General features: G+C 38.7%; 3 protein-coding genes across 3 annotated transcripts; 1 reads left to right on the top strand and 2 right to left on the bottom strand.

Moving 5' to 3' along the window:
- Nucleotides 1-17: 17 nt before the first annotated feature.
- Nucleotides 18-2,563, bottom strand: tmem14cb (transmembrane protein 14Cb). Its single transcript, XM_004555255.4, has 4 exons — nucleotides 2,273-2,563; nucleotides 583-684; nucleotides 414-501; nucleotides 18-299 (listed from the first exon to the last, which is right to left on the bottom strand). The coding sequence occupies exons 1-4, from the start codon at nucleotides 2,352-2,354 to the stop codon at nucleotides 239-241; spliced, it is 333 nt and encodes a 110-aa protein (XP_004555312.2). The 5' UTR covers nucleotides 2,355-2,563; the 3' UTR covers nucleotides 18-238.
- Nucleotides 2,564-2,641: 78 nt separating this feature from the next.
- pak1ip1 (PAK1 interacting protein 1) lies at nucleotides 2,642-6,266 on the bottom strand. The gene is made up of 10 exons (XM_004555250.3): nucleotides 5,954-6,266; nucleotides 5,523-5,685; nucleotides 5,136-5,256; nucleotides 4,964-5,038; nucleotides 4,817-4,869; nucleotides 4,586-4,731; nucleotides 4,278-4,375; nucleotides 4,058-4,157; nucleotides 3,451-3,583; nucleotides 2,642-3,250 (listed from the first exon to the last, which is right to left on the bottom strand). The coding sequence occupies exons 1-10, from the start codon at nucleotides 6,029-6,031 to the stop codon at nucleotides 3,138-3,140; spliced, it is 1,080 nt and encodes a 359-aa protein (XP_004555307.2). The 5' UTR covers nucleotides 6,032-6,266; the 3' UTR covers nucleotides 2,642-3,137.
- Nucleotides 6,267-7,448: 1,182 nt separating this feature from the next.
- si:dkey-222f8.3 (Poly(U)-specific endoribonuclease-C-like) lies at nucleotides 7,449-14,576 on the top strand. The gene is made up of 7 exons (XM_004555249.3): nucleotides 7,449-7,577; nucleotides 9,352-9,451; nucleotides 11,192-11,303; nucleotides 11,400-11,521; nucleotides 12,651-12,763; nucleotides 13,850-14,003; nucleotides 14,099-14,576. The coding sequence occupies exons 1-7, from the start codon at nucleotides 7,567-7,569 to the stop codon at nucleotides 14,357-14,359; spliced, it is 873 nt and encodes a 290-aa protein (XP_004555306.3). The 5' UTR covers nucleotides 7,449-7,566; the 3' UTR covers nucleotides 14,360-14,576.
- Nucleotides 14,577-15,232: the final 656 nt, after the last annotated feature.

Genomic DNA, 15,232 nt, shown 5'->3' with positions numbered 1-15,232 from the left:
GAAAAATTACATTTAAGCACAGCCAAAAACTTTATTTAAAAATGTTTTTCATACAATAAAGAAAAAATAATTGATAACACAACTGTGTGATCTGAGGCAGGACAGGCTCCAGGAAGCCCTTTCTATATGATCACATTTTTAACAAAAGTATGACTGCAGTAAGAAAATAAATGGTGAGGAATGCTGTAAGTTTGATCTTTTATGTATTCACAGACTCACTAAAAACGCTTATTTTGGCTCAAGATTTGTGTGATTGTGTCTTTCCCATTCTGGCGAAGGTCTTCATCAATACCAGCAAACTGAAAACATAACAAATGTATATCACTGAATGTCTGAAAACAGCCTACATGATGCAGAATATTAAAATATATTATCAGTGAGCAGGTACAGTTTGACAGAAACTGTGCTTTTACCTCAATAAAGTCATCAAACCAGCTGGCATGAACTTCCAGGAGCCGAGAAATCTCAGTCCCATCACCACACAGAGAGTTCCTGCAGTGCCTGCATTCAAGGAAGAGCAAAGATTTGCTAAGTTCGGGAAACTGAACTCGTTTAAGCTGTTTAACACCTGAACTCACTCACCGGCTGAAAGCCACACATTCCTGGGGTTTTTAGATGTCAGATAAGCGCCGACCGCAGCCAGCACGCCAAACAGCAGCCCTGCGACCAGAGAGGTGACACTGCCTGTGGAGGAGACGTTGTTAGCTGTCATCGAAACACCCCCCTTAATGTTGAACACTGACCTACATTTACCAGAATGCCTTGTAAAGGTAAAGCAGCTAAGTGTGCACTCGGAGCTGCACTACAAATGCACAGCTAGCCATAATTCAGCAACTGCGCTCTTCATGAAGGCTTTAATGGTGATTTTGTTTTTCCATCAAAGTTTTATTTTAAAATCTACTTTAGAGACTGAATGCTTGTGTTACGATGAGTTTCTAGATTTTATCTGCAAAGCTTACATTTGAAAGACATTTATTTATCAGGGATTAACCACAAACACACTGAGCTTGCGTGAAAAAAGACACCTTGTGCTGATTTAGCCTCTAGTATATTTTCATTTGTTGTCCCTTGGCAGGTACAAACAATAATAAAAAGCTAATTTCAGTTCTTCCCTTGTTCACAGTGACTAATTCCACATGTTTGATTTGGGAAATTTTGTTCCCTACCACACCCTTCCTGACAAACTTCAAAGGGGTTTGTCTCTCCTCACAGCACTGAACCTGGGATCTGTTACTTGTTGGACAGATATGTAAACCACTATGCTATGGAGCCACTATAATAATAAATATGCTATTAAATAAAAATGCATATCCAAGATACAAGTGGGTTGATATAAAAACAAAAATGCATGCAAAGCCTAAAAATACTGGTGGCTGCCAGTTCTACCCCTCAGACTCCTAATAGATGCATCTATGTTATCAATTTGAAAACCCAGGTCGCCCACCCACCCAGCAGGGTGACGACAACACCCAATCTTGAGGCGACTGAAACCCAACTCACACCTTGTAACCTTAGTAACTCTACAAGGTAACAGCTCCACTAGAGGTTAAATACATGTGTTGATTTACCAAATTTAATATGATTTTTCATCATTTTTCACACTTGATTACTTTGGCTACTTTGTAGCCATTCCTATTTTATTTTGCCAATATGTGACAAACTTGTGAAATTTAAGTTCTCTCACAAAATCAGTTTTCCAAGTACTGGAATATACACTCTGAGTGTTTGGATGCTGCCTGTGACCAAAAATATTAAATTTCCTTCAGATATGATACTGTAGGCTGTGCTGATGTTTTTTTTCAAGGAAATTCAAGCTCTCAGGATTTTATGTTGACCCTCAGCCACACCTTTGCCATTCTGTATTCCTGAGGACATAGGAGCAAATGGTTGGTTTAAAAAAAATTAATTGACCTATCTTAAGTAGATTTAGGTATTTGAAAACGTCTCCATAGAAAAAGTTTGAAATGCCTTTGACTTCACCACAGAAATATTTGTTTGTGAGCAAACTAATAATAGTAAAGAGCTAAAAATCCGGCAGTTTTTCTCTTTAAAAAAAATGTGATTAATCAGCCTGGAGATGGTCAGACAGGAAGCGTTTAGTCAGCTGGACAAAAATATATGTGTGGATACATTGGCGGCATGCCTCTTGTGTAAAATGACGTTTGATGTACTTAATAAAGTGGCAGGGCAAAGGTGGTTATCTGTGTCTAAAGTCCGCTTTAACAGGGTTCATGTCATGTAAATGTGTCTATTCTAAAAGGCTTTCGCCTACCTGCTTTCACATAACCTACGACCCCTCCTGCCGACACCAGAGCAGCATAGCTGAACCCAATCCAGTCGACAGCCATGAGCATAAAGCAGCAGCTTCTACTGCGATAAACCTACAGCGAGTTTAATTAACACGGTGACCACAGGTCGTTTTAACTGGTTACTTTAACTCCTAACTGTAAAGTGAAGCCAAACACAGCCGATTAAAAGACACTAAAAGTTTGAAACAGTCGTTTCCACTGATTGTCACTTAGAAACTTCCCGAATGGAGAGTTAAGTCTTTCACTTCCGGTGGCTTTTGCATGCGCTTTCAAATTAAAAGAACGTCTAAATTCCTGACTCCCCTACAGGAGGAAAAGAGATGACTCACGAGGACAGAAAATGTTTTTATTTAAAAAAAAATACACTCAGCAGTTGTGCTTTATCTCACCTATAACAAAATGTGTACAACATACCAAGATGCTGGCAGACGTCCAGCCTAAGCTGTTTTAAGAAAGGTTCTGAGCTGTGAAGAAAAATAATAAATCTTTGTTACATTACATCATTGGTAGCTTCAGACTCCAGGCACTTTTTTGCATTTGCCACAGTGTTTGTGCTATGATGTCTACTTTTATATAGAGTAGTTGTCTGTGTGCAGCCTGGGGAAACTCACGAACATGGGTCTTATTATAGTCCACTTTACTTTTGTTTGACGTGTAACTTTCAGTTTGATTCTACAAGAACTGCCAGTCTTTTGAATGTTATGAAATATTATATCATCCATCTTGTTCTGCTTTTCTTTCATCAGCGATAAGTTCACATTTGATGTAGAACACTGCAGGTCGTCAGAACAAAAATCCACATGTGTATGGGTAATAAAACATTTTATTCTATTTTCCACTGTTCTTTTTCTTCTTCTTCTTGGGCTTGCTCTCGTCTTCCAGGACGACGACTTCTGTGGCAATTCGGACTCTCTTTGTCCTTAGAAGTTCGGGAAGTAGTTCTACGGATAAACACAGAGCAGGGTGTTAGCTCAGGTTTACATTCCCTTGCCCGTAGGAAGTGATATGAAGTAGAGAAGAACAGATCAGAATGTGAGGTAATGACTCAATGATCCGATGAGCGGGTCGCACATTCAGGCGAGCTGAGTGTCCCCTCACCGATCATCATCACGAAGCAGCTGAAGTGTTTCCACAACCTCACCTTCAGATGTTGTTGCTTGGGGTGCTTCTTCCTCAGTGATCTCCTGCTGCATCGGTGAAGTTCTCCTCACAGCAAGGCATGTCAGTCTGGCTGATGTGTTCACTTCCCCAAGGAGTGTGGGAGGTTCCAGCTCCTGATGGTCAGCAGAAGTATTAGCTCACCGGGATAATCATAAATATACCATATTTATTTTAAACAAACTTAAGTTTGAGTTTGTTCTTGTTAAAAGGAACCCATCAAGATATTTTATCTTATTGTATTACTAATATTGTCAGCAAAGTTAATGCAAAAATAAATACATAAATTAATAAATTAAAAAAAGAAAAATCAGCATCTATGATCTCTTTTAGTCGACTAAAAAAAATGCTACAGGAGAGAAACCCGGAGGACCCAGCTTCTTAGTGTCCTTGTGCATACTTAATACTTAACTCAATACTTAACCCCAAATTTGTCAGTATAACAGGCAAAAAGTGCACAAAAGCCCAGAATAAAGGTGACGTATGAATGTGTGTGTGGGTCTCAGTGGCTTGTCGTCTACAACAAGTCCATTTCCACATTAACAAAGAATGCATGTTCTCCAGAAAGCTAATATCAGGACGCAGCGTACCTCTTTAAGATGAATTTTCCACATTTTGATGAAACCATCATTTGAAGCAGTCACCACCACAGAGTAATCATCCACGTTCACACTGTCGACCGTCTTCACTCTGACATCACAAACGGACACAAAGATAAGCTGACTTCTTCCCCCATCACCACGCGTATCAGAATATTGACAGTATGATCTACGCATGATTGGTGGGAAAACAATGAATAAATGAATTCACCTGGTTTCGTGAGCCTTGAAATCACACACCCATTTTGCTTTCTCCACATCACACAACCTCACAGTTTCATCGTCTCCTGCAACGGCCAGGATGGAGTTCTGAAAGATAAGCGGTGGTTGTTTTTATAGATATGCTTATCCTTCATATGAAAATGCCTCATCTTGAGGGGATCCACTTCTTGAAAATTGACAACAACACTTAATGTTGTGTCTGTGTGATTCTACCTCTGAAAATGTGGCATTTACTTTGTGTCAGAACTGTAGTCAAAATCTGGCTTTTGGATAATATGTCATGGTCAGCGAGCTCACGTTTAAAAAATTGACAGAAGCGATCCTTTTGGGGTTTGCGACCGTTCCCGTCACAGTGGCTGTCTCCAGCTCGTAAATGTTCACTTTGTCGCTCATCACAACCACGTATCTGTCCCCGTCTGGTGACCACCTAACAATGTGTGCATCTGTCAGGTGTGCAAAGAACACAGGTTTGAATCATAAATGCGTCAACAATTTCCTCACCGCCCAAAAGGTTAAAGGGGAGCTTACTCTGTTTTATGTTTTTGATGAACGCTGATCTTCCATTAATGAGATTCCAGGTTCTGCATGGATACAAAGACACAACGGCCAACATTGTTTATCAGTGCAAACGGATCATCTGAATCATCTACCATTAAAGAGAGCTGTGAAATTTACCTCAGTGTCTTATCGGTCCCAACTGAGAGCGCAAGCTTCCCAGACGGATGGATGGACAGCGATGTCACATGACCTCTGAAAGACATCACAGCACAAAGCAACACTGACGACGCTACCAAACATAAAGAAACAACCCTCTCTGTGTGTCTGTGCCGTCTTTCTGTGCGCTTACTTGTGAGCTTTGATGGATTTCAGACACTCCCACTTCTTCGTGCTCCACACACACAGGAGTCCGTCCTCTCCTCCACTCAGTAAGTGAGACGTCCCGTAAAACTCGAGGCAAGTGATGGTACCTGTGCAGGAAGTCAGTCAGCACCACAAGCAGAAACCAGGCAGACGTTTACGTTACTGCTTTGAGTTTCCACCACCAAAAAAACCCAAAAACAATCTAAACCTCAGGTTAATTCAAATTGCTGAGAAAATAATTTGAAATAAACTGAGTTTAAACAAAATATCAAGTCAGCGCACTTTGAATTATTCAACAGGTCACTTCTATATTAGGTGTTTTTGATGTTTAACTGAAGAAATCAAACAGACTAATTACAATTTACAAACTCACCGTCATGATGCAGCAAAGCACCGTGCTCGATCCTTTTCTTCATGTTGTACACTTGGATGGTCTCATCTTTGCTCCCCGTCACGACAAACCTCTCACTGGCAGCCACTGCGGATACTGAAGCTGTGTGAGCGTGATGTGTGAATTCTGCTTTGGCTGTCCACTCCTGCATGACAATTATTTTTAAAGAAAACTTTTTATAACAAAACAATTTATTTGCATATAAATTAATCCGCAGACTGTTAGAGAAAAAGGAGTGAGTCACGAAACTTCTTACATTACACTCCTTTCATATACTGGGCAATGAATGTGCTTCATAATCAAATAAATACTGCATTGCATACAAATCATGTTCATCATCCAACCAACAAACACTTGAACTTCACACCCTTTATGTGACACACAGGTCGTTGCTTTGTGAGACTCCAGCTTACCTTTTCGTCAGTTTTTACTTGATAACCGAAGGTGATCTGTTCATAACTGCCAGCGACCAGCTCCAACACAGCTGCCATGCTGCTGGACTACAGTGAGCTCAGCTAGCCGGCTAATTAGCTTTCCTTAAAATTTGCCGATTTTCTGAGCAGATTTCCTCGAGCAGTTTGTGTAACAGCTGCTAAAACAGTAATAGAACACCAACAAGAGAAAGGCAAGGACAGTAAAAAGCGTGGTGCGAATGCTCGCACGCGAAAAAGGTAACTCTTTTTAGCTAAACACACGTTCAGTCCCAAAATAACATGTGGAGTGACTGCGCATGCGCAGACGCACTTTTTTACCATTTGTCGTTAAGACTTTTTCAAAATAAAAGTCGTCATCGTTCAGTTATGTTTTTTTTACGTTGATTTTCAGACTCTAAAAGACTGGTGGGAAATTTAATTATTCCAAGGGACCACAGGAGAAACTAAGACTAATCTTTGCCTGATTTTCTATAATTTTGTAATTTTGAGTCATGGTAAAAAAAAGAAAACAAAAGAAATAAGGTTTTATGTATCAGGACATAATAAAAAAAAATCATTTGTTCCTTGCTACCAGTACAAGCTCAGCTGAACAGCAACATATAAAACATTACACAGTGTTGCTATTTATTTAATACAAACTAAGACAAAATACAGAAGGAGCCTGTTGAACCACCTTTAATACCAATAAGTTGAAGTACTTGTGTTTTCTGTAGGACTTTACCAGTTTCTCACATTATCGTGGCAGGATTTTGCCCCACTTCTCTTTACAGTGTTGCTTCAGTTCATTGAGGTTTGCCAGCATTTATTTGTGCACAGCACCATTTTAATCAGGATGAGATCTGGACTTTGGCTGGGTCTTTTCATTTCATTCTTTTCTTTTTCTGCCATTCTTTTGTAGATTTGCGGCTGCTCGTGCTGTTCACTGTTCATTGACACGATTTCACCCAGGTTTTAGTTGTCAGGCAGTTATGCCTCACATATGACTCTAGAATATTTTGGTATACAGAGGGGTTCTCGGTCGACTTAGTTACTGCAAGCTGCCCAAATGCCTTTGCCTCCAAATTAAGCCGAAATGATCATAAAACTCCCCAAACTTCTACCTTGATATCTGAGCTCACACTTACTGATAATAGTAGTTGATGATTATAATAATTAATTGAATGCATTTGATTGTGAAAACATTTACCTTTAAAAGGGATTGCAAGTGCGTGTGAATTCCAAGTGAGGCTAAAAAGTATTGTTATGACCCTAAAACCTCCACCTTTATCACATGTTACTTATTTTTCCTGTTTCAGAGGATTACACCTTTTCTCACACGGAACTGCAGGATTGACATCCATAACGAGTTTACTTTGACAATGAAAAGTTTGAGTTGAGTTTATGGGGATAGAGAACAAAATTACTGTAATTTATCCCACGTCTGACGAGCGAGGGGAGGGGGTGGAGAGCAGCGTTTACGCTCCTGTCTTGTAATTGGCTGGCTCCCTTGGTGACGTCATGATTGACGGCTGAGTTAACCGTCTGCGGATTCCGGTAGTTTGTTTCAGAGAGCATAAGAAAAGTCTCAGTGAGTTTTTCCTCTCAACAAAATCATGTCGAGAAGGTGAGTTTGGGATTTAAAAAAACGCACGCGCAGAAGGATGACTTAGCGTCTTCTCAACTTTCAGAGAAATTTAAATTTGCGTGTTGTCGTTTTCAGCCACTTTTCGGCCGTTTCAACGCGTTTGTTTCCGTCTAACGAAGACATGTTTGATGTAAACATGTAGTTACAGTGTAACGTCACACCTTTGATGGTTCTCCTCGATAGTTTTGTCACGATAAAGTCCGGGTTTGTTTCCCTGACAGCTGTTCCTCAATGCAGACTGCGCTCTGTGCATCTGCTGCGTGGACGTCATGTGCGTAAGAGGAGCCTGCAGCGGGGTCTGGGAATGATTAGTGGGTTGAATTATACAACAAACAGGACATGGAGAACTTCATGGAGAGCCTCCTCTGCTGTAATAAAACTGTAGTCGCTCCCTCCTGTACTCAGGCTAAACACAGAGGACCTTCTGCCTCAGTATGTGCTCCATCCTGTCATCTGCTTCTCGCTCAACGTATTGTAACATGTCAGACATAGGGTGTGGTTGTTAGTCCGCCTCAGTGCAATTGTTTTAGCATTTATTGATGTAATTGAAGAAAACTAAGGCAGAGATGTTATAGTTTTAGTGGTATCTGTAGGTTTCACATTACAGCCCTCCCACATTCACTGATCCATGCAGCTGTAACTTAATGATGGAGGTGGGATCATTATTTAGAGCTGAAGCTGAAGTTTTCCCCGCTGGCTTTTTAGCTTTCATCTGGCGCCATTGTGCTATCTAACAAAGGAGAAGACTTACAGCATAACATGTGATAGGAGACAACACAAAGCCTTCAGCTGCTGCTTGTGTTGAAGTCAACAGTCTTCACTTAATTAAAACATTATTTAGATCACCTGTGTCGGACAACCTGGGTTTTAATGGAGAGTCATTGTGCATGGCTGTATAGATATGTGAGTCATTTACACAGCTAAGCACTGCTGTTACTATGTGGGAAACTGTTTTTATGATTTAGATAAATAGGTCCTTAACTGTATCACAGGCGCCTTATGTTTTAAACCTAAGTAACTGAGAATTTTTTAAAAAAAGAAAAAACGACACACATCCTGAAACAGATGTACAAGCTGCTTTCGACTGAGGCACAGGAGTAATGTATGTTTGTTTTGGAAACGCCGTTTTCGTTTTGTATACCTTACTAATTCATTCTAAGAAGAGCAGTTAACTTCCTGTTAACTGCTTTCCGCAGAAAGAATTAGTCACATGAGTGGGGAAAACAAAATTGTCACGGCAGATTTCATCACCAGTAGTTTGAAACAAAAAGGAGGACTATCCCAAACTGCATGGTAGCTATGAAAAACAACAAAGTAAACAGACTGCCCATTCACTCCAGTTCCTCTCAGTGCATAGACAGCGTGAGAAGTCACTTCTCTTTTAATCTGAATAGTGGGAGCAAGTATATACTGAGAGAAGTTATTTTAGTGTGTTTGTCTGTAAAACTCTACTTGAGGACAGAAGAAATAGCAAAAACATGTGAACATTACACCCCGGTTAGTCATTTCTTTCTTCTTCTTTTCTTTGTCTTCTTCGTTGTCTTCTTCTTTAAGGGGTCGGCAAAACAGGTCATCTGCCTCGCAACCTGTACCGAGCGTCCTCTCTGTCACATCAACCCTCTGCGTCTCTTCCTTTTCCATGTCCATGTTTCCATTCACACATACACGGCAGTTTTTAGGCCTGCTTAATAATTCACCATGTTTGTCTGCCTGTGTGTTTTTTTTTTTAAATTTATTAATTTTTATTTAACAGTCAAAAGGCCGATCAGGACCTCACCAAGGTACTCAACCAGCTCTGGCACCTGGATAAAAACCGCCTGAGACCTGGGACCGATTACAGGATTTCCCTCCAGGTCAGTGCTAAAAGGGCATCGCAGCTTTTCTGCAATGCAAAGCAGGCAGTCACTGATGCATGCAATAAATGCAAACCTTTGTGTGGACTGGAAGCCTGATGGGGGTTCTGGAGTGTAGGTGTTTTAATGTATATTCAAACATTTACAGTGGTGACGTTCTGTGAGCGTTGTTGCTCAGTGACAAGTACTTCTGAATGTTATTTGACAAAAAAGTTTTGTTTTTTAATCTGTTTTATAATGAAACTGAACAGATTGAAACGCTTTGCAGTAAATAAATCAGAATGTTTGGAGTTCTGTGACAAAGCTAATTTAATTTTAGACATTTTAAAGCTAAATCATAATTAGAATCACAATCAGAATACTTTAATAATCCCCAATGAAATTATGCTACAAAACACTAAAGACAGCAGATAGAATTCACACAATGATGAACATGCTGTCATTGTTAAGTCCAGTCAAACCATCATGCCCACACAGGATTCCTATTCCATCAGTTAGCTGTCAGTGCAGATTACTGGAGTCACAACACATAACACTTAGTCATAACATAATAACTAGTAAGACGTCTTGATGCATGCTCAATCATCCAGGTAAGTGAATCTCCAAAAGTTGGGTTGTCAGTGGGAGAAACGTTTCGTCACTCATCCAAGTGACTTCTTCAGTCTCAGCACTTTCTCCCGCTGAAAACGCTACATCCACATGAACAGAAATAAACTTTTGGAGATAACTAGTAAGATTAACTTTGCAATGGTTGGTTTGAGTGCACCATCACACTGAGTGCTGTTAAAAGTTAAGCCCGGCTCATTTCTGATTTGTTGCACATTTTCCCCGTCACACAGTGCCAGGTGTGGGGAGATGTTGTTCTAGTTTGTGCCTTCACTTTAGGCCCATATGTACTGGGTAGTGCCAGAAAAAGCTAAAGCAAGAAATGAAGGATGAGTCATGGTGTTTAGCACTGTTGCCTCACAGCCCACTGGTAAATTTTATCTTAATTCTTTTCCTTCAGTGTTTCAAGTGGTTGAATAAAATAGAATAGAATTCAACTTTATTGTCATTGCACATGTCACAAGTACAAGGCAACAAAATGCAGCTTGCATCCATCCAGAAAGTGCTTTAGCAATAATATAGATATATTATATAAAAATGGGTCTATTAGAGGAATGAGGGTGAAAAATATGTGTCTATTATGGGTATGTTACAATGTACAAGGTATGAAGGTATGTTATGAATATGCTATAACTATAAGTATGTACAGGCTGTAGTGAGTGTACAAGCTATGAACAGGATATAAATATGAAAACTATACAGAAATATGAAATGTGAACTATACAAGTTATATACAGTTGTAAACAGTTGTAGAACTATAATTATTGTATTGTACAGAATGCTTGTCTATACAGCATTTACAGTCGTGCAGTTTAGATCAGTGTGGCTAATTTCTACAGTGGTTATATAAAGTGCTAATGGTGTGGAGTGGTGGTTCAGTCCATGTTATTATTGTGTGTATGAGGGTACAGTCGGCCATTTGTTTGTTTTTGTCCATTGTGTGTGTTTTCAGTTATAGGTTGCTGTGTGTGTGTGTTTAGTGAAGTTGGCGTCATCAAGCAGCTGCTTAAGTGTATTTAGCATTGAAACTGGGTGATGCTTTTATGAGCTGCTTACATGTCAATTATTTATGAATCCTCATATTTGTTTGTTCAGTTTTAACATGTTGCTGAATGTTTGTGTTTTTATATTTAGGGGAAGGCGGGTTATGTGGCTCAGGGCAGTAATGTTGCCAGAGACCAGGCCAAAGCTCCACTCTTCACATATGTGAATGAAGACAAACTGAAGAGTATTAAGACATATGAATGTGAGTATGAGTCAGGCCTATAAAGGTTTTCTTTATTATGTTTATTTGGAACAACAGCGATTAAACAGTTTAATGAGGTTACACCTTTTTATTCAGATTTCATCAGCTTGCTGGACAACTATGAGATGTCTACAGGTGTGTCAGAGACGGTCACCTCAGAAGAGCTCAAAGAGAACAAGCTCTTTATCGATGCCATCGTGGAGACAGATGTCATGAAGGTACAGCGGATTCATAGGAGGGCATGAGCTCAGAAATAATTTAAGCTGTTGTTTACTGATTGGTTAGAGAAAAGTAAAAAAGAGGTGTGGTAGATGTTAAAAACAAATAAACAGCAGACCAATATGGAAGTCGTTTTATGCTTATATACAGAATAATGAATTTACAGTCAAGGGACCACATCAACGAACAATTATCTAAAAAATAAATGAACTTCTGCACTCATCAGCCAGACACTGTTAGTACACTTTAAGTGTATAATGAAAACTGTACAATTGTTAACTATAACTGCAAAATTTTGTTCGCTTGACACACATTTATTAAAAAAAAGATTTATAATTTTCATTGTAGTTTACATGCCTTATGTGCATGTCAATAATATACAGCTGACAAGAATGCATGAACTGTTTTTTTTTTTTGTAGGCTTAACTAATTCACATGGATTGAAATGCCACTTTTTGATACCATTTATAAAGTTATGTATCCAAGAGTAAACTTTAAATGTAGTCTCTAAATACAGGAAATTTGACTTCATAAATTAATGTCCCAAATGATGTAATGTAACACTGAGTATATAAAAAAACAGATACTGTGTAATGAAACAAAAATGATGCCATACTATGATTTCATAAGATGTTATATAGGTACATAAATGATGAGTCATTTTAGTCTGTCGGTCGGTGGTTGCCAGGCAACACAATGACATTAGAATATCTGATATAGATAAGAACCTTCTGGGGCCAAAGATGAACCTGTGTGTCAAGTTTAGTTTATCATCTCCAGATTGTGTAGGAGTTCAAACAGAGATTAGTTTATTATAGTAAGATTAGATTTTCCTGTGACTCATTACTTTAACTTCAGTGTTGTGTTTAAGTTTGCGTTGGGGGGAGGGGGGGGGGGGGGGGTATTTTTTATTTTCCAGGCACTTTTGATCTTTTGATCTATGCCGGCTCAAATTTTCATTCCAGGCATTGATCTGTTTTTTGGTTTTTTTTGCTCTTTTTTTTTTTTTTCAAGGCTAAGAATTAATTTTCTAATGTAACGATGGTTTATTCCGATACTATTGATAGGTCACATCTTTTACTCGGATGTCTGAAATTTCAAAGTATGTTACTGTGTTTTTATTCTTAGTGTGCTCACCAGTATCTGGTCAAGAAGGGGAAGTCACCATCAGACCTTGGGCAGTTCAAGAGACAGCTGTATGACATCTGGTTCCGCCTGTACCACAGGGACAGGAGCGGAGGGTGAGTAACTGTAACAACAGGGGGCGCTGCTGCAATGTTTAAAAGAGAAGGAAGGGACCGGTTTGAATGATTGGTTAAAGGCAAACTTAAATGAGATCCAGGTCTGGAGCAGAACACAACTCAAGAATCAGTGAAGAATCTAAAAATAAAACACAGTGTTCCCTGAATGTGTTTTGGGTTTATTTTTTGTTTTTTTCTGTGTTAATTAACAGCTGCTTTTGTCTGAAAAGGCTGACAATAAACTACATGTATTTAAATCTTCCTGAGGTTAACCTTGTAACTCCAGCCAAATACTTACATCTGTTTTTGTGACACTTTTAATCATAAATAAAAAATGCTTCCAGAAATTAGCCCCAATGTAGCAATCACAATGAAAAGACTGATATTTAACATTATACAGTAACATTATAGCCTTTGTTATTATTGTCATCTTTATTTTTTTTCATCTCATTTTCACAGTTCCACAGGATGAACAACAGAGTGTGATAACTTAATTCTAATTTCTTGATCAGAGTCACTAGATTATCTACATTTGGGTGTTAAAATGATGTTAACACACTGTAATACATAACTCACTCTTTAATTTTTTTACTTGAATTTTTAATTTTGAAAGTTCTGAACACCTGGATCAATGACAGGTGACTAGGAGGAGAAGTGTTGAGTACAAATGTGCAGAGGTTATAATCTTTGTTTAGTTTAATATTTAAAATGTATTATTTTTCTAGTTACACTGAAACAAAGAAAATTTGTTTTATAAGATGTGACAGTTTGTCTCTTCCTACAGTTTGTGCTTTTTAACTTATCTTTTTAATTACAATAAAACAGCATAGGTATGATAATCACACACAGCCATTAGAAAGGTTTTCCTGTATAAAATATAATGGAGTCATTCATAAATTAGTCGTTAATGAGGCTTGGTTACTTGAGGGTTAAAAGTGAGTCACCGGCTCTGCTGCCATCTGTGCTGTTATCCTTCCAATGTTAACATTGTAGATAAGGCGTCTTGATATGAATGAGGTCATACAGCACTGAGAGACTGAACTTAAGTATCTCTGGGTGTGCTGGTTGGTTTTATTTTCATTACAGTGAGGATTCCTGTGGATTTGAACATGTGTTTGTGGGAGAAGCCAAATATGGAAAGGAGATCATGGGTCTTCACAACTGGGTGCAGTTCTACCTTCAGGAAAAGCACGACCATGTGGACTATAAAGGCTACAAAGCAAGAGATAACAAAGACACAGTAAGAAACTGATACAGCAGCTCGTTACTGTAAAAGCACTGATTGAAAAGTAAATAGCCGCACATGTCGCTGAATTGCATTTACTGTTTTTAAAGCCTGATGAGGACGACCACGTCCTGAACCTGCAGTTCAGTTGGAAAGGCTTGGTGAAGCCCGTCGGTGGCTCCTTCATTGGTGTCAGTCCAGAGTTTGAGGTCGCTCTCTTCACCATCATCTTCCTCATGTCGACTGAGAAGATGACGTCTGTGGTGGTGAAAGTGGACGAGTACGTGCTGGAGCTGGTCGTCTGTCGGCACGGGCAATCCATCGGCACGTCCTATCCCAAACTGCTCAGCAGCAACAACAGGGATCTGTAACTTTACACCAGCCGAGAGTTTGCAAATGTTTTTGTTTAAATCGAAACCTTATTTCAGTGCAGTATAACCCAGTATAACCCTAACATAAACCTGGATCAAGTTCTCTTTGCACTAAACATGAGAAGTATATACCGGTTATTGAACACATTTTTGTCATATGAACTGTTACAGACAAAATAAAGTGTTTTGTTAACAAAATGTTTGTATTTGTATTCTGTGTTAGGAAAAAATAGCCCTAATATTTTAAGTCTTAGTACAGCGTGTAAATGAAAGTGGTAATTTTTCAGAAACTAGATCTCCATTTTAAGAAATTTAAAAACAAAAAACAAAGTATGAATACATACAAACATGTGTGATAAACATGTGGATTTGACCATTTTCACGGCTACTTGCCGTTATTTGAGCCTGAGAAGTATAAAAACCAAGCCACATCTTTGAATAAGTAGTCTTTTTTAAAGTCTTTTTTAAAGGCTGTCTTTATGTATATAAGAATGTTTTAGCCCAAAAACAGTAAGTCTTTAAAAGAGACTGAAACTAAATACAGAAGATTGTTATTTGGCAGTGTAGAAAGATCAAAACAGTTTGAGAAGTGGCTTTTGGGAAATAAATAAAACGTAAAAAAAGAATGATCTACTGTCCTGGGGAAAAAATAAAATAAATATTGAGCAGTAGATAAACAGACTATTTCAAAGTTTCACTGCAAAGAGAAAGATGTGTACTATGAACCAAATAAAAGCATCTGTAAAAATCTCTGAACCGTCTTTGAATTGTGTGACAGATTTAGATCTGACAGTTTCTGACAGTATGTCACTTGAAATATTTGTTGAATTTGAACATTTTGTTCTCTGTGTTTTCTCTTTTATCTGTTTTCTG

Source organism: Maylandia zebra, linkage group LG18 (assembly GCF_041146795.1).
Source record: "Maylandia zebra isolate NMK-2024a linkage group LG18, Mzebra_GT3a, whole genome shotgun sequence".
Classification (NCBI taxonomy): domain Eukaryota; kingdom Metazoa; phylum Chordata; class Actinopteri; order Cichliformes; family Cichlidae; genus Maylandia; species Maylandia zebra.
Note: the sequence above shows the minus strand (reverse complement) of the source record. Positions and strands in the feature narration are given on the sequence as shown.

Coding starts and splice junctions, on each gene's coding strand:
- tmem14cb (XM_004555255.4), bottom strand. CDS start 2,354: ATGCTCATGGCTGTCGACTGGATTGGGTTCAGCTATGCTGCTCTGGTG. Junction 502..582: donor GAATGTGTGGCTTTCAGCCG/GTGAGTGAGTTC, acceptor CCTTGAATGCAG/GCACTGCAGGAACTCTCTGT. Junction 300..413: donor GGTTTGATGACTTTATTGAG/GTAAAAGCACAG, acceptor TTATGTTTTCAG/TTTGCTGGTATTGATGAAGA.
- pak1ip1 (XM_004555250.3), bottom strand. CDS start 6,031: ATGGCAGCTGTGTTGGAGCTGGTCGCTGGCAGTTATGAACAGATCACC. Junction 5,257..5,522: donor TGCTTTGCTGCATCATGACG/GTGAGTTTGTAA, acceptor CTTCCTGCACAG/GTACCATCACTTGCCTCGAG. Junction 4,376..4,585: donor CTTCTGTCAATTTTTTAAAC/GTGAGCTCGCTG, acceptor CTTATCTTTCAG/AACTCCATCCTGGCCGTTGC.
- si:dkey-222f8.3 (XM_004555249.3), top strand. Junction 11,304..11,399: donor GAGTATTAAGACATATGAAT/GTGAGTATGAGT, acceptor CTTTTTATTCAG/ATTTCATCAGCTTGCTGGAC. Junction 11,522..12,650: donor TGGAGACAGATGTCATGAAG/GTACAGCGGATT, acceptor TTTTATTCTTAG/TGTGCTCACCAGTATCTGGT.